A 22,915-nucleotide genomic window follows, 5' to 3' on the forward strand; every position below is an offset into this window, starting at 1 on the left:
TGGGAACTTTAACCCCAGTACAGCTGATTTCCCTCTAATCCTAGAATTCAAGAAAGAGCCCTAGGCCAGTTATAAAAAGGTCAAAGGGAACCTGACACAGAGGAAAAATCTATTTCCCCTGGCAACAATTTATCAATAATGCCACGATGAAAGACTGACAGCTTAAACAGAGCCTTTTGCTAGGCATTATTTTCTTAAGAATAACGAACCTCAGCTTAAAAAATTAATGAACCTCTCTTCCAGGGAAAGAAAGAAAACAGAAATGTTGTTAAAATTTCTAATTATAGGCTTTTTCCCCATTGAAGCTTCAGCTACTAAGAAAATATAGAATTTTACCTTATTAAGAAGTTCTTTCAATTCTTCCTGAGTTTTCACTATCTTCTTCCAATGTTCAATCTGCTCATCTTTGACGTGCTTTTCTTGTAACCTAAGAGACACAATATGTTTCAGCCAACTTTGCCACACAAAACAAGTGCCTATCAAAAACACTCAAGGGCATCAAGGCCCACCGAAACTTCCAACACTTCAGAACAAGAAAGCTGACCCATGACAAACTGTTTTCTAGGCTATGTTACATACAGTACTATCTTGTAAAAGCAATGAATTTTAGGATTGAGAAGGGCCTTAAGGATCATGTAAATATTTTAAATGTTTCTACTTTTGGATTTAATTATTGCGCATGAAAATAAGTGAAAATTACTTCAAATAAGACTGGCTGAAAAACTTAAAACATAATAACAAATCTCTACATAGAATTCATTCAACAAGAAGCAGTATCAAAGTACTTACTGAATGACAACTTCCAATGCCTGGCCAAGTGACACAGGCTTATTATTGAGGACATTGAAGTCTAGTTGATGGCTAAGATAAGATGTAGCTTCTAGCAACCGGTTAAACTCTTGCTCTACCATCTCATCTTTCTCTTTAGGAACCTAAAAATTCAAAGTATAGCAGAGTTGGTCCTTATAAGATTAAAAATAACAATCCATGAAAACAAATACTCTACACAAGTTTAAAAAGGTCAAAAATGTATCTCAAAGGGGAAACCTTTGAGGAAAATTATTCAAATTTTCTTTTCCATGAAGTGGTCAATTCCATTTAAATGAGACATGAAATGTTTTGGCCCTGATTTTTTCCTGTTCTCCCTCCTTTGCCCTCAGAGCTGGGACTCCACCTATATTAGCCACAGAAGTCATGCTAGATGCTGACTGATTGAAGATACATGGAACTGGAGGTGCACTGGAGCTGACATGCACTGAGTTGATCTGGGCTGACATGCAAACAACACGCTGGAAAACTCCCAAAGAACAAAAACTATGTTAACACACCTGATGACCTTCCAGAATAAGGGCAGGATGGGAAAGTAAGAAGCCCAAGGTATGTGCCTCCCCTCAACGATGACAAAATTTCAGATGTGAGATGGAGAGAGAGAAGTGAAATTCACAGCTATTAGTAAGAACTAGCACCTTTATTCTTTTGCAGAGTAATGTTTTGTGGCACCGAAGTTCAGAGATGAATGTCCAAAGCGCTTAGAGAGACTATGAATAACCGAAGTGCCAAAGGGTCTGGCTCCTCAATGATGCTCATGATGGGAACAGATTGCAAAGCAGTTTATCAAGCTGCAAGACCATGCTCCTAAGCCATGCTGACACACATCTCTCTGCTACCGCTTAATTCACTTTGCCTCAAAGTAAACCATATCTGCAATCCTGTTGCTGAATTCATGGCAAAAGCAAGAAAAGGAAAAAGCATGTCTAAGGCAAGCATCTTTTGCCAAAATTCACATGTACATAATAAGCTGGGCATCAGTTGGGAAAAGGGATGCAAAATATGGAATTTTACTTCACAGTCAACCTAAAATTGGTAACAAGAAAAATAAACATTAAAGTAAGTTTTAATAATCACTAAATTGAGAAATAATCTTTTACAATCAGCAGTAACTGATTGTGTAGAAGAATCATTACACTAAGACTATATAGTTTTTGAAACACCTTAGTTTTTGCCCTTCCCAATTAAACAACCTATTTCAAAGGACCAGCCTCTGCTGTTTCACTAATTAGCCACATAAGTAGCTCTACCACATGAGCTATCATGGAGCAAAAAGAAGTTGGTGAGAGGAGCAATCTACAACAAAAGAAAAAGGATCAAAGCTCTCCTTTGCCACTGAAAATATGACAGATACCTCAACTGAGTCAACGAAAATCACATTGAAAGCATCAAGTTCTAAAAGATCACACGGGCAACAGAGCAGGATATCTTTATGAATTAGAGTCACCTTTGGCCTAAAGAAAACATAAATCCCTAAGAATCTCCCTGTTTATGTTGAGAAATGAAGTAGAGAATCAGGTTATGGATGCTTGGGCTATTTATGTATCAGGGTGGTACCTAGGATTTGGTGGTTCAAACACATCTGACCTACCCATTCAACTCCCAGGGCCAAAGAAAAGAGCTATTAGTGACATCCCTACTTGTTCTGATTACACAGCTATCAAACCTGATGGCTAAGAGACTCTCGTCAGAAATTTCATTTATTTTCTCATTAGTTACTTCACCTCACTGATGTGATATTCACAAAGAGCAGTTCAAAGCAAAGCTGAAATCTTGCTCAGTTTTACTTGCTATTTCTAGTGCAACTCCTGCAATGATGCTACAAAAGATGGTTCTAAAAGCTCTAAATTTGGTGCTCCTTTTGAAAAAGAAAACAATTAAATTTTCAGCATGAAATCTACCTAGTCATGAGATCTCAAATTACACAGTTTCCAAAGAGAAAGTGGTAATAATTGATCACAGATGCAATGTACATTACTGCTTTTCCTGCAATACAAAAGGGAGGTAAAATTTCTTTTGTGAGGCTTCTAAAATGCCTGACAAGAAGAAGCTATTGAAGCAAGAGGGGCTAGATCACAAATGCCTCTGCAGTTTGGCAGAATGTGCCAATCCACAAGTGTGCAAACGGTACAGATTAAAGCTCTTCCAGTGTCAACTGGATAACTTGCTGCAGACAAAGCTTTAATCTTTGCAGCTAGGGTGACAGTCACATTGGAAATTTTGGAAAAGTATGCAGCACTCAGGCTCAGTAACTGGGGTCCAGGGTGTGTGGTAGAGAAATATTTAAAGGGACACTGTCAAGGTTAGAGGGACCAAATTTGACCTTTCGTTTCCTCCCTCTGTTTGCTGAGCAGCCCACTTGATTCATTACTTTCCCCTTCAGTCCACCCAAACCGCCCCACCAAAAAAACTGATGTTTTACATGCGCTTTCAATGACAAAAACTCAAATGGCACCAGCCCAACATATAGGTGCAACTCTACAACAACAAACCAGTGTGAATGTATGATGGAGAGGATCTTTGGAAGGGAAAGATTTAAGTTTCAAGCTTTTAATGGGTTATTATAAACAGTGAGGAAAATGATTTGAAAAATTATGAAAAAATACCTTGACAGTGTCCTTTTAACCAGTGCAGCAGAGAGAGAAATAAACTGTAAATAACAGCCCAACAGCCATGTCAAGTTTAGTTTTGTACACCAGCAGTAAAATCAAGGCTTTAAACACATACAGCATGACAGAAGCATTCTACTAGCTCAGAAGCTGCAACCACCAGAGAAATAAGGAACAGACTGTACAGAGACCAAAACGAGAAAGTCAAGGCAAAGAAATGGCCAAAAGAAAGGCAGTTTTAAAAAAAGTGTGTATGGGGGAGGGGGGTCAGAAAGCACTGAGGAATAAAGCAAAACTAAATTAAAAAGGAAAGGATAAACATTGAACGATGACAACAAAAAATTCAAACAAACAAAAATCAAACCAAAAGATAACTGCCACATTTGACTGACATCAGGATGACAGGACTGCATCTCCCATATACCACTCTAACTCAAGGCTATGAGATGATGATGATTATTATTACTATTATTATTATAAGATCATGAGAAACAGTCAGCAGTGGGGCCACAACCATTATCTGCCTAGGTAAGCTATTAGAAGAATGTTGCAAGTGAGACCAAGGATAGTTTTGAGACCTAGATTTTTTTTCGTTAACTTTTAAATTCCACTTGGAAATTAAAGGAATATTTGGAAAAGTCAATAAAATACTTATTTCATTAGAAAACCAATACTTACTGGGAGAAATCCAAAATGTGTCTCTGACACACTTAAATGTTAAATCCGTTTCTAAAATCAAGCTAACTGAAAATGTTCTATCTGACATACTCAGACAGTGAAAAGAACTTCAGCAAATGACTACCCTAAGCACCTCTTAAATACCTGGGTTTCAGGTCATTTCTTTCATCTTGGTGAGACCCCCCTTGGGTTCTATTAATTTTGCAAATAGTTATGGAAAGAGAATGGTATAAAGGAATTGAAATTGTCAATATCTAAATACCTGTCAAAATAATTTCAATTTTACCTGACATTCTAGATCCTTAATAAATTGCATCCTGAGAAAAGAATTTGGCAAATGACTACAAAGCATTAAGCACCATATTAGAAGACAGGTGGCTTTTCTAAATGACATAGCTAAGAAGCAGTTTTGGGGGTTAAGGACCAATAATACAGCCTTCTATCAATGGCTCAAACAAAAAGGATCTCACTTTAAACAGATTTTGATTATGACTTTTCAAAGTGTTTTATTTCTCTCAAGAGAGGCTCCAGATAAATGCTTACTTCAAGGCTAAAAGAATTTGATGAGTCTCATTGTTCTAAATGGGTTTCAAACCTGATTGTTTTGTTCCTTCAGACTATATGGAACATCCTTGAACATGGTGGGGGGAGGGACAACCTGTGTGTCCAGCCCATGCAGAATAAATTTAGGGAGAGCCAAGCAAACTTCTGGACAAGGTCCCTGATGCTGCAAGAAGTAATTTCAAAAGAGGACAGCTATACTTAGTTCTACCTCAGGCTGCATTCTACCATCACAAGCTCTCTAGGTTTTCAAAATGGTATATATCTGTCTCACATCCAGTCTTCATAAGTTCTCGTGCAGAAATGGAATTAAGTTCAGCAATGTCCTGGCTGCAGAGAGTTCTGAAATTTAGTGAACCAAGAGAAATTCTCAGGGAGAGTAACACTGAAACAAGATTTAGTGGCCAAATCTGGCCAACATAGGCCAGATTCAATCTCCACCTCCCTCATTCCCATGCTATTGAGCACTTTTAGAATCATGATAAAACAGATGATTTATTTTCAAGTCATCAGAGAAGTTGGGAAAAAAAAAAAAAAAAAGATTAGGTCCTTTGGTAAAGAAAGCCTGGCAGAAGGGTTTTAAGGTTTCCATCAGAAGAGTCTCTAATTCAGATTTCCAAATAGCCAAGGGAAATGGGATGTAGCTATAAAATTCAGTGTGATTCCATAAATGGAGACGGCTGTTCCCATTCCCCTCTTATTAACTCATAAGGACTCTTTTACGGGATGTAAATAATTGGCTTCATTCAGTTCACAAAGCATACACAATACACCTATGGAGTTCACTCTCAGTTTTTAGCACATAGTAGAAGTGTTCAGTAAATATCTGTTAAATGAACAAATCAATATAGTTTGAAAAGCCAAGTCAGTATTATAACTGTATATCTGAGGAAAAACTTATGAATGGTCTTTGTGAAAGACCTGGCACCCATTACCTTCCATGTATTATCTTTCTGGCACCCATTACCTTCCATGTATTATCTTTCTTCCTTGTAACAGCTGAGCCATTCCTATGAAAATTATGATCTTGGTTTTTCATAGCAGTAGTTCCTGAGCCTTTGGATCTCACTTGGTAACAACACCCACAAAGTCAAAAGGAGAACAAAGACCTTGTAACAAAAAATGCCTTAACAATGCAAGAATTCAATTAAGATACCTTTTCATTTTTTTGCAAGAGAAACTGATTCTAAAACCGAGTTACCAGCTGGTGTACAGGAGATGCAGAAAACATTCAGAGTAATTTCCCCCCAACCCATGTTTCCAGTCACCTCACTGGTGACCCTTAAAACTATTCCTGAAATACCCAATTTCTCAACCTTCTCCATGTTCAGTCAAAGCTGAGTGCAGCATAGTTCAGTATTTAACTTCATCACTGCACAATCTGAGGACAGCTACTATATTAACTCTGTGTTTTAGGCTTAAAGGATGATGGATTTTAAAATGGAAGAAACTTCTATTTATAGGTTTATCCTACTTAGAACCTATTAGGGAGGCCCTGTTTTAGTCCTCCAGAGCCACAAAGTAAACTTTCCCTGTGTCAAATACAAAACACAGAAGCTCAACATTCTGGTTGCCAATGTTAGACCAGGAAGGAAAAAAAAGGGTAGGGTAAACACTTTCAGAGATCCTTGTGATTGTAATCAAGAAAATAACATAATAAAACAAAAACCACTTTCTAAATGGCTTTTTCCTAGTATCAGCAAAATGGTTGGGTATGGTGACATGTTCTAAAGACAATATTATCTCGGGATCACTGCCCTCATTGTACAAGATGGTACAATTAACTTCTATGTGGAGCTAATAGTAACAGAACCATCAAATCACCCTCTTTTCCACTGAGGCTTTCCACAAAGAATGGAGGAATACAACCCCATTTCATTTGACGGTTTACTAAAGAAAATAAATGGTTGAGAGTGCCTTTCCACTACAGGTGGGCCTTGCTAGCTCCTTAGAGAAACTACAAAGAAAGCTCTTTGACAAGGAGACTCAGGGTGATGCAGGCATACATACAGAAGGAGTTGCACATACTCACCCTGCCGCCACCTCCTGAAATCTCAGCGAGGTGAAGCAGAACAAGTACAGGAATTTGAGCTGGAACACCAGACAATGGATCATAGCTCTCCAGCTTATTGACTATAATGACCTCATGAACTTTAGTTTCTTCCTCTGCAAAATGGGGGAATGAAACAACTAAACTACTTACTCCTTTAGATTTCTAAAGCCATGAAATATTTTTGTAATTATAAACATAAATTAATGGGGCTATAAGCTCTTAGTATTTGTCCTATAAAACAAAGACTTGTATATTGGTCAACAGTTGCCCATTCCTACTCCAAGTTACACTATTTGGTACAGGAAAATACAGAAATTTTCTTGTCTTGTTTGACAAACTAACTTAAGGCAAATAGGACTCAAAGCTGCAAAGAAACCTCCTTTCCACTTGGCCACTGCACCAAATACAAAATACCAACTTAGAAAAACCATATTAGATCAGAGTTGAATGAAAACTACCAAATTTATGAGCACCACCGAAATCTCACTTGGAAAAATATTCCTGCATACAAAATGCTGAAAACCACACACACCAGCTTAACAATGATTTACTGCAGTGTTACTCAAAGACCCGGTCCTGGAGAGATAAGAAGCTTGCATCAGAATGTTAAATCAATGTACTGCTTCCTTCATGAAGAAAGTCTTGCTACCAAAGAAAAAAAAAAAAAAAGAAAAGAAAAGAAAGAAAAGAAAAGTCACTTGATGATGTAGTTTATTCACAACCTGACACAAACTACCTCTTCTGGCACTAGTAACCAAGAGTTCACGAACCAGTGGTTGCAGGCCACACCTGTGGGTATACTAGTATATCATTTAGAAACAAATGTGAAAGAAAAATACATTAAAGCTCAACTAATTCCAAGAAAGACAATTTCTCTACATGTTTCTACTAAGGAAAAAAGATCTCTTTTTATTGTTAGAAAGACTAAATGAACCTGTTTTCTTTTAAAGACTGAGTCCTTGTTTGTACTTCTTGTAGACTACCATAATACCCACCTTGGAGGCTTTGCCTCCTCAATTTAATTCTCCATACTGCCACTGCCTATCTACCTAAAACACCCATCTGTCTGATCATGTTACTTTCCTGGTCTCAAATCTCTGAAGTCCCAACCCACAAATCGGCCTAGCAAGCAACATCTTCCAAAGTATAGCCCTATCAGAAACTTGAGCCTTCTATCTATCACTGATGTAGTTACAACCTCTTTTTAGAGATCTCTTTGCTTAGACTTACACCTTCCTCTGCCTCTCATGCCTTTCCCTTCCACAACCACATGTTCAAGTACTAACCTGCCCTTTACAAATGCTCTCCTTCCCTCCAAATCTCCCTCACCTTGTCTCTCTCCACTCCCAGACTCTCTCACTCCTTTGACTCCTCCATAGCAAGTAGTACTTCTATTTTTGTGTGTGTTTGAAAATTTCCAGAACAAAAAGTTGGGGAAAAATTATTTGTGTACAGGTCCCACTAAGACTGTAGGATCTTATACGGCAGAGACTATCTTATTAATTTGCATATCCTTTACAGCTCTTTGCAAAGTAACAGAAATGTATTGAATTGTTAACCTCTACTTCGTCCTTTTTTTTCTCTCTCATTCTGTTCTGTTTATTCTGCTCAGAAGACTTCTCCCCATGGGTCCTGGAAGGAAATTAGGATCCAAGATACTGAGAATGGGAACCAAAGCATTCCCAGAAAGACAGTCCTCTGACATTACCTCATAAAGCCTAACAGAAGATAGGGCTAAGTGAGGATGTTCCTTGGGACTGTATCTCTTGACAAAATTCATGAGTTGGGATCTTACAGCTTTTAGTAACAATAGTCAAATTTCCATTTACATAGCAAATCTTTCCTTCCTCAAAAAATAAAGATATCAATAATGTGCTTACATCCCAAGAAATGTGGACTCCCTCATTCCTGATAGGGGAGGTGGTAAAACTTCTGCTTTTGAATTTTACCAACTGCTACTGAATATCTAATGTAAAGCATTACTAATTGGCTACTCTGAACAAAAAATTAGGACTGGTTTACATAATCCAAGCCTATTTTGTATTTTTTAAACTACTCTCACACCCCCGTATCAAACATCACTTCCATGCTACTATCATATTAAGCTCCTATGCTGCTGGTCAACAGAGAATTTTAGGTAACCTACCTAAGCATGTGGGTAAGTACCACCATTTGGCTATTAGCCCATCAAAAACTTGAGCCTATAAACACAAAATGGAAGTCATAAAGAACACATAGAGCTTAAAGCACATGATGGGAGGCACAATACAAAGAATTGAAGAGTCAGGTTTCAATTCCACAGTCTCTTGGAGTAGACAGCCACAGCCAAACTTTAACTGTTTAGCTAGCCTTCATTAAATGTCTAAGGATAAATACCCAAATATGCATGTGAATTTGCATATGTACAATAATCCCTTCCTATTTATAGCTGAGTTAAGGAAAAACCAGAATGTCACATCATTTCTATCTTCCAATTCATGCACACATTTCTCCAAAATTATTTTCAACTGAACCAAAGAAATTTTTAAAAATTCTGTTTGTCTTTGACTTACAGCTTGTCCATTGGCTTCATAAAGTGGGCATTTTTGCTTGATCTTGGCAAGTTCCATATTTACTTGTTTGCTGACCACAGCCATGGGATTCCCTCCTAGAAAAAACTCAGCCAATTAAATTTAACATACCTATGAAAAGAGGATTAAAACTTCAAAGTAATATTTTTACTTAAAATTTAAAATGTTTAAGGCTTATGGTATGTGAATTATGTATCAATTTTTAAAATGCTCAAAGTAAAAATGTAAGATGTGCATAACAAAGCAAAAAATAATCACCTATAATCCCACAAGTTAACATTTTATTACAGATCCTTCTAGACTTTCTGTTCATAAAAGTACAGCCATACATACACAAAAGGATTATATAAGGAATATATTGTTTTGTAATCTTTTTTCATTGTATCATGATTTTTAAAAAAAACGTATTTTGAAATATGTTCACCATATTGCAGTACCCTCACCACCTCCCATTACCAAAACTTTCCCGTCTCCCCAAACGGAAACCCTACACCCATTTGCATTAAATCCCCATTACCCCTACTCCCTGCCCCTGGCAACCCTTACTCTTTTTTCTGTGATCCTGCCTATTCTGATATTTTCTTTGTAGTAATCATGAGGCTTAAATTTAACATCCTAAATCTGTAACAATCTCGTTTGCTTTGATACCAACTTAACTTCAATAGTATATACCAACTATGTTCCTATACCCCCATCCCCCCAACCTTCATGTAGTTTTTGTCACAAATTACATGTTTATACATAATGAGTTCCAAACCACTGATTTATCATTACACTTATGCACCTGCCTTTTAAATCCTGTAAGATATAAAGAGGGGAGTTACAAACCCAAAATATAGTGATACTGGCATTCATATTTACTCCTGTTGCTACCCTCACCAGAGATCTTTATTTTCTTCATGCAGCTCCAATCTATTGCCTATTGTCCTTTCTTTTCAAGTCACAGAACTCTCTTTAGCATTCCTTGTGGAGTTGGACTAGTAGTGACAAACTCCCTCAGCTTTTGTTTATCTGGGTATGTCATAACCTCTCCATTTTGGAAGACAGCTTTGCTAGATATAGAATTCTTGGTTGACAATTTTTTTACTTTCAGTGCTTTACATGTCATCCCACTGCCTTCCTGCCTTCATGCTTTCTGATAAGAAATCGGCACTTAATCTGTACATGATACACTGCTTCTCTCTCGTGGCTTTCAGAACGCTCTGTCATTTGCCAGTTTGTTGAGCATCTTAGATGTGTATATTTATGTCTTTCATTAAATTTGGGAAGATTTCAGACATTATTTTTCCGAATATTTCCTCTTCCCCTTTCTCTGTTCTCCTTCTAGGACTCCCACAATGCATGTATTAGCATGTTTGATAATGTACCACAAGTTTCTCAGCCTCTGATCACTTTTCTACATTCTTTCTCCCTTCTGCTCTTCACACTAAATGATTTCAATTTTCTTACGTTTGAGTTCTCTGATTCTTTTTTCCACCAGCTCCAAATTACTGTTGAACCCCTCCAAGAAATTTTAAATGTTACTGCAGTCTTTGGTTCTGTTTGGTTCCTTTTCTTAATTTCCAGCTCTCTACTGATATTCTCTTGTGTTCATCTATTGTTTTCCTGATTTCCTTTAGTTCTTTGTTCATGCGTTCCTTTAGCTCTTTGGGCATAATTAAGATCATTTTTTAAAAAGTCTTTGTCTGGATTGTCCTAGGTTTGGTCTCCTCATCCATGGTTTCTAATGCTTTAATTTTTTCCTTTGCCTGGGCCGTCACGTCCTGTTTCTTTGTATGTTTTGTAATCTTTTGTTGAAACCTGGATATTTTCAAATTTTAATGTGTTATTGATGGAATTTAGACTCTGAGGCTATTCCTTAAGCTTGTAGTCAGTTAATATTAGGACAGAGTTTTCCTTGAGTGTTGGGAGCTAATCAAAAAACTAAAAAAATAAAAACAAGGAGAAAGAAGATACCTTTCCCAGTCTTTTCAAACTTAGTTGTGTGGTGTGCTCTCCTTCAGGAGGTATCCATTCAAAGGGAATAGCTCCAGGCCAAAGCTAGGGGCCTGCCTGTTCCTTTCTGCACGTGTTTTGTCTCGTCTTTAGCATGTGAGTGTGGCCCTAGGAATTCCCCCATTTACAGGGATACAAATATCCCCTCTTCTCTAGGAAACAGTTTTTTTCCTCATGGTCTCCATCACTGCACTGTATATGCCAGAAACCCCTTGACCCAGGCAACCCAACTTGATTGCTCTCCCACAATGTTCTATAGAGAGTCCATGAACCACCTCCTACCTGCAGGGCAAGTTCTGGGATGGCAAGACAGATTGAGCCAGACACATATGTTCCTATTATGTGCATGAGAGTTACTCCCTCTGTAACCGGGACACAGCATAGTTCCAAGTCTAGTCAGTGAGGGGCATGAGTGAGGCCAGCTTGGGCGCTAGGAGATCCTACTGTTTAAAGTAGCCTTTTTCTGGATCCAGCATTTGCCCTGTTACAGCAGTCCTTTATTTTCTGGAACTTGAGAAAGATGTTTCTGTCTCTCTTCTGTGCGCGTTCTTGCTGGATGTTCAAAGATTCTGTGAGGGGATAGAGCCCTGAAGCATCTGACTTCACCATCTTGATAGGGGTGGGCCCACTGAATCATTATTTAATCTTCTACTCTGTGGTTTCTAATGTTCTGCTATCATAAAAAACGCCACATTAAAAACCCTCAAAATGCAACACCTATCTACTTGTCTATTTTCTTAGGATAACTCCCTAGAACTGAAACTGGTAGGTCAAAAGGAACATACAATTTAAATTTTGCATATATTGGTGTATTCTTCAGTAAGAATATCTGGTAATTTACCTCTCCCTAACAGTATGAAGAGTACCCTAAACCAACATATTTTGAAAAACTGCACCTATGGTTTTAAAATATAAGTTTAAACAATCTTATGAGTCTCAGACTATGCTTTGCAAGGTAAGACTTACAACTACTTACCAAGACCTGTTACTACCATGGCTCCAAGATCAGCTACATAGTTTCCTTTGCGAAATGTAGCAACTCGTCACCCACACGATCCTGTTTTTCAGAAATTAAATGGCCTAAATCATTAATTCTATTTTAACCATGGTAACCTGGCATGGTTGTTATCCCTGGAGGCTGATCTTTGTAATTCCAGAAGAAAACTGTACTTGAGAGTTTACATGGAATGCAATAAATAGTACTATGGGCAAAAAGAGCAAATAAAGTTTAACTTGATTATTTGGGGGAAAGGTAGGTAACCACTGACAGTTAAGAACTATAGAATTAAATATAGAATTAAATGATGCAATAGGAAACAATCTGACAGCCAGAAGACATATTTAGTCACAGGTACTATTATCTCTCTAACCAACTGTCTCTAATACCTCCTATTGTACAGGAATGGCAAGGGTCACATAAAAATAATTATTCACAGATTCTAATGCTAAATATCTTTCTACTACCATGTTCTGACTCTTGCCCCCTAACCCACAAAGTCAGCTGTGAATGATTTGACAGATGCTTTCTCTGACAAATGGTTCTCCAGTGCAGCCCTATGCCCAGGGGCAGACTGTTTACTGAGCACACACAGTTGATTATACTATTCATTCCTAAACAGGCCCAGGTTTATATCCCTAACAACTAGGGATTTTCAAGTATGGGGAAACCACCACCACCTACCATACTCAGCTGCAGTGTTAATTTATTCATGGATAATGAGAGTACTCTGTAAACACTTTAAAAAAAGAAGAAAAAAAACTCCACAACAAAAACAAAACAAAACAAAAATCTACTCTAGTTTATAACCTCCGTATGAGTAGGGACCCTGATGAATGTATATATTTCTTAATGTACTTTCAGCACATAGGACAGAGAGGGTACTCAATGTTTCTGAATTAACAATAGTAACAGATCTTAGGAAAGTATCTTCAATTTCACTGTACTCTATTTGCAAAGAGCAGTTTTAAAAAGTTAGCCTTAACTTATTCCTGGAAACACAACGCACTTTATAAAAAGCAATTTGGGTTGTTTTTGTGCAGAATACAGATTAGTTTCAAAGCTTTTATAAAGTTTTAGGTTGTTTAGGTTACACTAGAGAAATGTTTTTTAAAAATGGCGAGGGCACAGGAAGGCTTTAACCCACTGGAAGATAATAAAAATTTCAAAAATTATTCACAAAAATAATTTGAATATTAACATCCTAACGTGATGTCCTTTTTTCCCCACTGTGCACCATCCTCCCTCTCCTCCCTCAGTTCCCGTGTATCTCTCTAGAACTAATAAGGGAGCCTCATCTTGGCTTCATCAGGCCCTAAAAGATGGCTGCTTCCCAAGAAGCAACTGTTTTCCTTGAATATCAAATAAGGGAATATAGTTTACCCTGTTCCACCACAGGAAATAACTGCCTTTTGCAAAGGATGTCCATGAAGGCCCCAAATTTGAAAGTTAACTGCAAGAAACAATGACCCGAAAACATCCATCAAAAGAGCATATGGATCAATTTACAAATCTTAATACTTGCTAAGTAGTTTTCAAAGCTTTACTGTCAAAAATGCTTTATCCAACATAAAATAATGCTGTTCAAAATGCTCTGGGAACCATACAAATCAATTTGGTTTACTTCAACTTGTATGATTCCTTAACTTGCAGCAGATAATTTCCTTGCTATATTTCCCATTAGGGCAGGCTTCTAAAACCCCAAATAAAATTCTTACCCTGGCTTCCAAAAGTGTGACATCCATTCCGAAACTTTGCAATTGACGAGCTGCTGCCAAGCCTGAGACCCCAGAGCCTATAATTATTACCTTTCCTGTCTTTTTAGCTAAAAGCAAATAATAAACAAAAATTAGAATATTTTGTTAGTTTAAGAGTTTGCATTTTTAGTTTTTTTTTTTTAATCATGAAAACATCTAGGTTCTTAAGATGTCATGCATTTTGCAAAGTTAACAGTTCAGATAGTTATTTTCAAAATATGAAAATGCCTTATAAATTTTAATTCAATATTGAGAATTTATAAATCAAATCCATTATCTTAAAATTTACTTTCTCATTATCTCAGTTATGAGTCTAAGTATCTGTAATTTAATATGTATAATTTACTATGAATACTCTGCTTTATTTACCTCACAAGTATACCAGCACACAGGGTTTTGAGCAACCAACCTATTTATTACAGGTATAATCTATTTTCCTTTAAGTTCTCCTTCTGTGGTCTTAAGTTAGTATCTCTTTTTGAAGAATTTTTAAAGCATTTAAATAACTATTAGTTCTCTATCTACTGGTTATCTGGCAGACATTATCTACACACCATGAATTGGGTGTGAAAAAAATAAAACAATGCTTAGCAGGATAAAAACCAGTCAATGATAGAAAATCTTAAACCTCCTGCTCCATAACTGATTTCTCTCATTTTCTAACAAATTTTACAAATTTTTAAACTAAAAAATTCATTTGCCAGGTCCTTACTTGGTAGGGGTTTTATCCTCTTATAGATGCCGAAGTTGATAAGACCGTGACGCTCTAAGTAACTGTGAACTCGGTGGACAAGCACAGTATCACCTAAAGAACAAATTAATTTTAAAACATAGTTACATTTTTAGCAGTTTAAATGGAAAGCTCTTCTAACTCTTCTATTTCTCCATCATAAAGTCATTCTATACATCTTTTCCGTAAGCTTCAAGTCATGTGATTCCTTTAGAAAAATGATTCTTAAACTCATACAAGGTGATCCAAAATGCCTATCACATAATTTGGAATTTTCTTAAAATGACATTCCACTATGGATAGAAATGAAACACAAAGCCAAACCTTTGTAGATTAGTTACAATGCTCATTTACTTTGGCAAAAACTTCACAAGACTTTGTTGGTGGAAAGTGGAAAAAGAAAGTCAGACAGACAGACAATTGAGTGTCAACAAAATTTCTGTGGATCAAAAGTGGGACCACAGGTCTAGGAAAATAATTTAGCAATCTCTTGAACTCACTTATCTTTTAACACAAATGGAATGCCAAGAAAACACACAAAAAACAGACTTTCTATAAGACTCATTTTTTAATAGCACAAGGAGATATATAATATGGTGAAATAAGATGGAAATATGAATGAAAAAATTCATTATCAAGAAACCATAAGGCTTCTGGAAGGCAAGATCAATTTTTACAGTCTAATTCAAAACCAATCCTACTGCAAACACCACTTACTGTTATAAGGTGCTTCTAACTGTTGGAGAGTAGCCTCAAATGTCAGCTGAATCTTCGGATTATCCAACCACAACTGCAACTGCATTTAAACGAAAGAAATTGTATTATATACAAATAGAGATATCATCTGACCATCTTTAAAAATAATCTTAACTTTTAGGCCCTGATTATGGGCTTTCCTTTCACTAAAACAGTGAGGGTTATAATCCTGACAAATAAATTAATGAAATTCAAAATGACATAAAATGAGTGAAATTATTAAAAGAAGCTGGGAGATAGCCTAAAGAAGAAAGATATCTAGTAACTCACCAAGGTTATACAGCTAGTAGGGGGCAAACAGAAATTAAAACTGGGTTATATGACTCCAGAGATACTGAGGAGTTAAAATCCACAAGACCTAGTTATCAATTAGAAACCAAAAGGTGAGAGAGAAAGTGGAGCCAAAGATAACTCCTCAGTTTTTGGCTTGTACAACTAAATGAGTTGGCATGTCATTAACTGAATGAGGGTTCATAAAAGAAGAAAAGAAATCATGGCTTTACTTTCAAGACAACCAAGAGTACATATAAGATAGTTATTAAATATATAGTCTGGGGCTTAGAGGAGAGTAATGTCTGGAGTCCCGTTTCTGGGTGATAATAACTAAAGCCAAATGTGTAAGAGGGGGTGGGGATGGGGGGAGGTGGTCCCTCAGGAGAAAAACAGGGAAGAGAGATGAGGACATCTCAGTTTGAACTTCAAGGAATTCCCAACCAGTTATGCCCAGTTAGTAAAAACACATTTCACAAAGTGGTCAGAGAAGACAACAACTAGGGAAGGAAGAGAGAAAGCAGAATACTATGTTACTGAAACCAAGGGAGGAGTATGTTTTAAGGAAAAAGAAGTGGTCTTTTATTTCAAATATAAATGAAAAAAAACCGTAGGTTGAATGAAAATTAGTATGTTACATTCAGTGGGCTCTGACATGTATTCTCTTCAAACTGAATACATATTTGGCAAAATGCAAGACAAACCAAATATGACCATAAAGTACTAGCTAAAAATTAATAAAGACTGCTCCATAGACAAGTTTAAACCAAGAAAGTTATTTAGTTATGTGTAAATAAACCAAATTAGAAGGGGATGGGATCGAATCCATGTAAGTCCTCCACTTCCCTCTGTGACAAATGTCAAGGGAAAATAGAATTCTTCAAGTACACACTGGGTGCAAGTACCTCACCCCTCAACACAAGCCACCTTCTTTCTCCCATCCTATAAATAAGGCTCAGGTCATAGGTTCTAGTTCAATAATCCTAAAGTTGCAGTTTCAAAATCTGGAGACAAAGATTGTAGTTTAAGAGAGAACGGATAGAATTCTTGTAGGAGAGAATTATTTATGTTGTATTTCATAGCCAGAGACCACAACTCTAACCTGAGCCAACTATTCCCTATATCGGAACTTTTGGTCACAGGAACCCAACCAGAAAAGATAGTGATCACTTGAAATCCACCACTCAAATTCAAGTAAAAACTGAAAAGGTCCTTCAGCTGGAAAAAAAAAAAAAAAAAAGACAATTTTGTCTAAAAAGGCCACTTAGAACAAATGTTGACATGCTACACACAGAGGCTGATTCAATTTTAAGACAAAGCAGCCTAAGAAACGCATACCAAGAATTTTCCAGTAGCTTTTTAAAATCAGTCTTTTCTTCACAAGATAAGAAGCCTTTATTAGACTGCAAAAAAAAACCAGTACAACCTACCACTCACTCTAGCTAACTGTCATTTAACAATCCAAATTTAGCACTGGTTTTACAATCTAACAGCCAAAATTAAGAAGTCAGTGGTAATTAAAAAGTAGAACGACAAAATAAAAAATGCTAAAATGTTATCTTTGAGCTATATTCAAAATAGCTGAAACTGGAACATAAATTTCTTCTACTTTGTATTACCCTAGAGTACAATGAATATGTTCCAACTAGCATCTTGTCCTCCTCTAATCTATGGCTAAAGAATTTTTATGAATAAAGGAGATGAATGGAAAATCCACAGAAGAAATACAAATGACTAACACATGTGAAAAAGCAATGAGTCTCAGCCATCAAAGAAATGCAACCTAAATGAGATGGGTTTTGGCCTATTCTGGCAGCAAAGATTATGCTTGTTTTAGTAACAAAAACAAGGACAGGGCAGTTGAGGTATCGACTGGTTCAAACTCTCTTGGAAGCAATCTGGTAACATGTAACAAAACTTAAAAAGTATTCATACACTTTAAGAGGGTGGTTTTAATTGTACTCCAGCCTAAGGAAACAATAATCAGATATGCAGTCAACAATGTATAAGGCTGTTCAGAGCTTAATTTATAATAAAGAAAAATTGGATACTTAAATGTCCAACAGTTAAAATTAGGACACAATGGTCAAAATACTATGAAGAGGAGAAAGAAGGCGGCGGCATAGAAAGGAGTGGATGTTAGCCCCCCTGGAACAACTAATGAACAGCCAAGAACAACTAGTAAATAATCTGGAATAAATGTTGGGGGACAAATGTGACTGTCCACACATCATATACCAACCTGGACTGGGACGAATGCCGAAGATAGCAGCATAAAACCTGTAAGTAAAGACTGCAGACACACACCAAGAGCCCCTCCCCCACAGCAGCCTGAACTGCAAAACCTCTCTGTGATAAGAGAACAGCCCTCTCTGAACAAGTGAATATACCTCAATCCAGCTCCAACTGGCATTCTGATTAACAAGCATGAATTGCTCAATACAAGCTACAAATCCCCAACAAGCAGACAGATGCTTCTAGTGACAACTGACCTTAAAGAACCAGTGGACTTCTCTGTGCCAGGAGGGGGAGCCCAGAGGACCAGGTGCTATCTCTGGCCAGCGGGTGAAGCTGGGGGGACTGTGGACTGACCCTGAAGGGGGGCTTTCTGTCCTTTTTTCTCTCAACCTGGGCGGCTCAGTGGAGAAAGCCACAGCCATTTTCAGTTTGCAGCTCTCTGACCCAGACAACAGTGGAGACAGCAGAGCCAGAGAGACAAAGAGCCTATTTAAATGCAAATGAAAATTCCCTAGGCGGTATATCTTCCCTAAAAGGAAGGAGGTGGTGCCCAGCGCTACTGCCTGTCTCCCATTCAGAACCAGACCCCAGAGCTTGGGGAAAAACAGCCAAAACAGAAACTAAGGACTAAGTGGACCACACCTCCTTACACCAGTCAGTAGCGACAGGCTGACAGGCACCACCTGCTGGGCAGGTTAGGAAAAGCACAGCAGCTTAAGGCCTCACAGGATGTATCAATATTCTAAGATACACCCTCAGGGAGATCTGATACTGAATACTGCCCCCTTCTGAGATCTGAGCCCATTCTGTCTGGGAATACCTGATTGGGGTAACCAAGGAAACCAGATGCCTAGACAAGAGAAAACTACAACCTACACTAAGAAAAACGAAGTTATGGCCCAGTCAAAGGAACAAACTTACACTTCAACTGAGGTACAGGAATTGAAACAACTAATGCTAAATCAATTCAAAAAGTTTAGGGAAGATATGGCAAAAGAGATGAAGTGTATAACGAAAACACTGGGTGAATATAAGGCAGAAATCGGAAATTTAAAAAAACAACTGACAGAATCTTTGGAAATGAAAGGCACAACACAAGAGATAAAAGACACAACAGAGACACATAACAGCAGCTCTCAAGAGGCAGAAGAAAACACTCAGAAACTGGAGAACAAGATACCTGAAATCCTATACACAGAAGAGGAGATAGGGAAAAGAATGGAAAAATATGAGCAACATCTCAGGAAATTGAATGACAACATGAAATGCATGAATGTACATGTCATGGGTGTCCCAGAAGGAGAAGAGAAGGGAAAAAGGGCAGTAGCAATAATAGAAGAAATATTCAACGAAGGTTTCCCATCTCTTAAGAAAGACATAAAATTACAGATCCAAGAAGTGCAGCATACCCCAAACAGAATAGATCTGAATAGGCCTATGCCAAGACACTTTAATAATCAGATTATCAAACATCAAAGACAGAGAATCCTGAAAGCAGCAAGAGAAAAGTGATCCACCACATACAAAGGAAGCTTGATAAGGTTATGTGCGAATTTCTCAGTAGAAACCATGGAGGTGAGAAAGCAATAGTATGATATATTTAAGATAAGAAAGAGAAAAACTGCCAACCAAGAATCCTCTATCTGGCAAAACTGTCCTTCAAACATGAGGGAGAGTTTAAAATATTTTCTGACAGACAGACAATGACAGTTTGTGAACGAAATACCTGCACTATAGGAAATACTAAAGGGGGCACTACAGACTGATAGGAAAAGACAGAAGTGAGAGGTTTGGAACACAGTCTTGGGTGATGGTAGCACAGCAATGTAACTACACTGAACAAAGATGACTGTGAGTATGACTGAAAGAGGGAAAGTTAGGAGCATGTGGGATACCAGAAGGAAAGAGGAAAGATAAAGACTGGGACAGTATAACTCAGTGAAACCCAGAGTGCTCAACAATCATGATAAAAAGTACAAATATGTTTTTACATGAGGTAGAACAAATGAATGTTCAACCTTGCAAGGTGTTAAAAACAGGGTGGTATTACATGAAAAATACAATCAATGCAAACTAGAGACTATAGTTAACAGAAACATTGTATTATGCTTCCCTTATTGTAACAAAGGCAATATACCAAAGCTAAATGCATATAAGAGGGGGACATAAGGGAGTGGTATGGGACTCTTGGCATTGGTGATGTTGTCTGACTCTTTATTGTACTTTAGTTTAATGCTATCTTTCCTTCTGTTGCTTCCTAGTTGTCATGTTTTGCTTTGTTTTTTCTCTTTTTTTCTTTTTCTTTTGTCTCTCTACCTTCTTTGAGAAAGAAATGGAGATGTCCTTATATAGATAGTGGTGAGGGTGGTGAATACATAAATATGTGACTATATAGGGAACCATCAATTGTTTACTTAGGATGGAATGTATGGGGCGTGAACAAAATCATCTTTTAAAAAAATGGCTTGATGAAGAAACCGTGAGGACACTACATTGAGTGAAATAAGTCAGACACATAAGGACAAATATTGCAGGGTCTCACTGATATGAACTAATTATAACATGTAAACTCATAGATACAAAATATAAGTTACCAGGATATAGAATGAGGCTAAAGAATGGGGAGTGGTTGCTTATTATGAGCAGAATGTTCAACTAGGTTGAACTTAAGTATTTGAAAATGGACAGAGGTGACAGTAGCACGTTGTAAGAATAACAGTGCTGAATTGAGTGTGAATGTGGTAGAAAGGGGAAGCTCAGAGTCACGTATGTGACCAGAAGGAAAGTGAGAGGTTAAAAGATGGGAATGTATAAAACAGTGAATCCCGTGTTGGTCAATGTTCATGATGAACTGGACAAATATGAGAAATCTCTTTGATCAACTAGAACAAATGTATGCCACTATAACTAGAAGTTAATAATACAGGGGCATATAGGGAGAAAAGTGTACTTATTGCAAACTATATAGTACAGTTAGTAGTATTTTAACATTCTTTCATCAATAGTAATAAATGTACTTTATCAATACTATGATTCAGTAATGGAGGGGAGTGGTTAGGGGTATGGGAGAATTTAAGTTTCCTTTTTTTTTTTTTTTTGGTCTTTATTTCTTTTCTGGAATAATGAAAATGTTTCAAAAATTCAAAAAAATATTAGTTGTGGTGATGGATGCAAAGCAGTATGATGGTACCATGGGCAACTGATTGTACACTTTGAATCTCTGGATAATTGTATGGACTGTGAACAACCTCCAAAAATAAATAAATAAATAAATAAGAAAATATGATGAAGATATTAAAATCAATAATTTAGCCAGAGGAGTAGTTTGTACCACATAAGTAGAACTAAATAAGGGTTTCTATTATTCTGGGAGGGAAAAACAAAATTTAAAAAAAAAATTTTTGTTGTTACTTTCTAAAGAAGAGATTCTTAATATGTATTTGTGAGGTATAAAAAGGATCCACAAACGCATGCAAGTAGGATTTCAAGTTTGTAAAAATAAGAATCACATACACATTCGATAGCCCTGAGGTCTGTCTCAGAACCTATTCCACCTTTGAGGCCGGTAAAATGGCCTCTGTGTCATCCACTCCACAGAGCCCATCAATTCTCCAAACTTGACAGACAATACCTTCCACTGTGAAGATGAAAAGCTCTGTGACTATATCCAGGATGTAACAGACAACTTTGGAAATGGCAGAATGCCCTCACCCAGAACCCCAGAGGCTCGCCCAACACTAGTCCCCCGCACTGATACTGGTGGCACCCAAGGGCTACTACATGTTCATCAAGATCAGGCTCAGGGAAATGGGGAACCAGGTGAAGCTGGCAAGTCCTCTCTACAATGCCAGCACTAAGTTCCACTGTATCGCTTTCTTCTATAACATGTATAGGAAGGACATCAGCTCCCTCAACCTCCTGGTGCAGTCTCAGAACAAAGGGGCCTTGGACATGAACAGTCCCTCAGCAGCAAAAAAGGGCAACTTGTGGCAATAGGTCTATGTGCCCAACAACCCCAGTGGGGTTTGAGGCTTGGACTACCTGGAGGATATCGCCACAGACAACATCACAATGAAGAGGGAGTATGTCCCTGGAAGCAGATGGATCTCAAGAAAGCCTCCCACCAGCCCTACCCACAGCTCTCGCGGTCCATGGCCATCTTTCTCTGGGCATTGCAGAGATGGTGAGAGTTGTGTACCCCCACCCCATCCCGCCCCCAACACACCAAATTGCCCCCATTATACCAAAGGCTATCTCCTCCAGCCAGTGTGCCCAGGGACAGGGACAGCCAGCCTGCCAGGGAGGGGGCCTGCATTGGCTGCAAAGATAAGAAGAGAACAAGGCCCAGCACTGAGGCCCTGGAGACAATGAACACACTCAAAGATATACTAAAATATAAGTTTCTAACCAAAGAAAAACAAACAAAAAAGAAAACAAATGAACAACAACAACAACAACAAAAAGCTGATGTGGAAACTTACTGTGCGGTTTCTAATGAATAGAAAAACCTTCTGGGTCTGCTGTGGTCCACTGATGATATCTGGAAAACAGGCTGCTTCTTGAGAAGTCATCCGGTCATGAGGAAGTCTACTCTGGAAAGCTGCACCCTCCACACCTATCAAAGAAAGCAAAGGACTTCCAGGAAAAGTGCAAGTGAGTGCAAAACTATGGATAATGATTATGCCTCCAATTCCTTTTTTGCCTGAAGAACTCTGCAAAATTTTGCCTCATTTACAGGCTGATTTTACCTCCTTTAAAAAAAATCTTTCAATTTGTCTGGAAAACTGATATATAACTTAGAACTTAGTCATTCTTTTGAGTTTAACATCCCAAAGTTTACTGGTAAGCAAAAAAATTTACCTTATTAAGGCAT

General features: G+C 37.6%; 1 protein-coding gene across 1 annotated transcript in view; it reads right to left on the reverse strand.

Annotated features, from left to right (window-relative positions):
* KDM1A (lysine demethylase 1A) overlaps positions 1-22,915 on the reverse strand; it is a 103,365-nt gene that overhangs the window by 25,045 nt on the left and 55,405 nt on the right. Inside the window, 10 exon segments of the mRNA XM_037828233.1 lie at positions 337-427; positions 790-932; positions 3,435-3,446; positions 9,282-9,376; positions 12,271-12,339; positions 12,342-12,351; positions 14,010-14,116; positions 14,761-14,853; positions 15,496-15,574; positions 22,524-22,657. Of these exon segments, the coding sequence (XP_037684161.1) occupies positions 337-427; positions 790-932; positions 3,435-3,446; positions 9,282-9,376; positions 12,271-12,339; positions 12,342-12,351; positions 14,010-14,116; positions 14,761-14,853; positions 15,496-15,574; positions 22,524-22,657 (833 nt within the window).

This window comes from Choloepus didactylus, chromosome 2, assembly GCF_015220235.1.
Source record: "Choloepus didactylus isolate mChoDid1 chromosome 2, mChoDid1.pri, whole genome shotgun sequence".
NCBI classification, from domain to species: domain Eukaryota; kingdom Metazoa; phylum Chordata; class Mammalia; order Pilosa; family Megalonychidae; genus Choloepus; species Choloepus didactylus.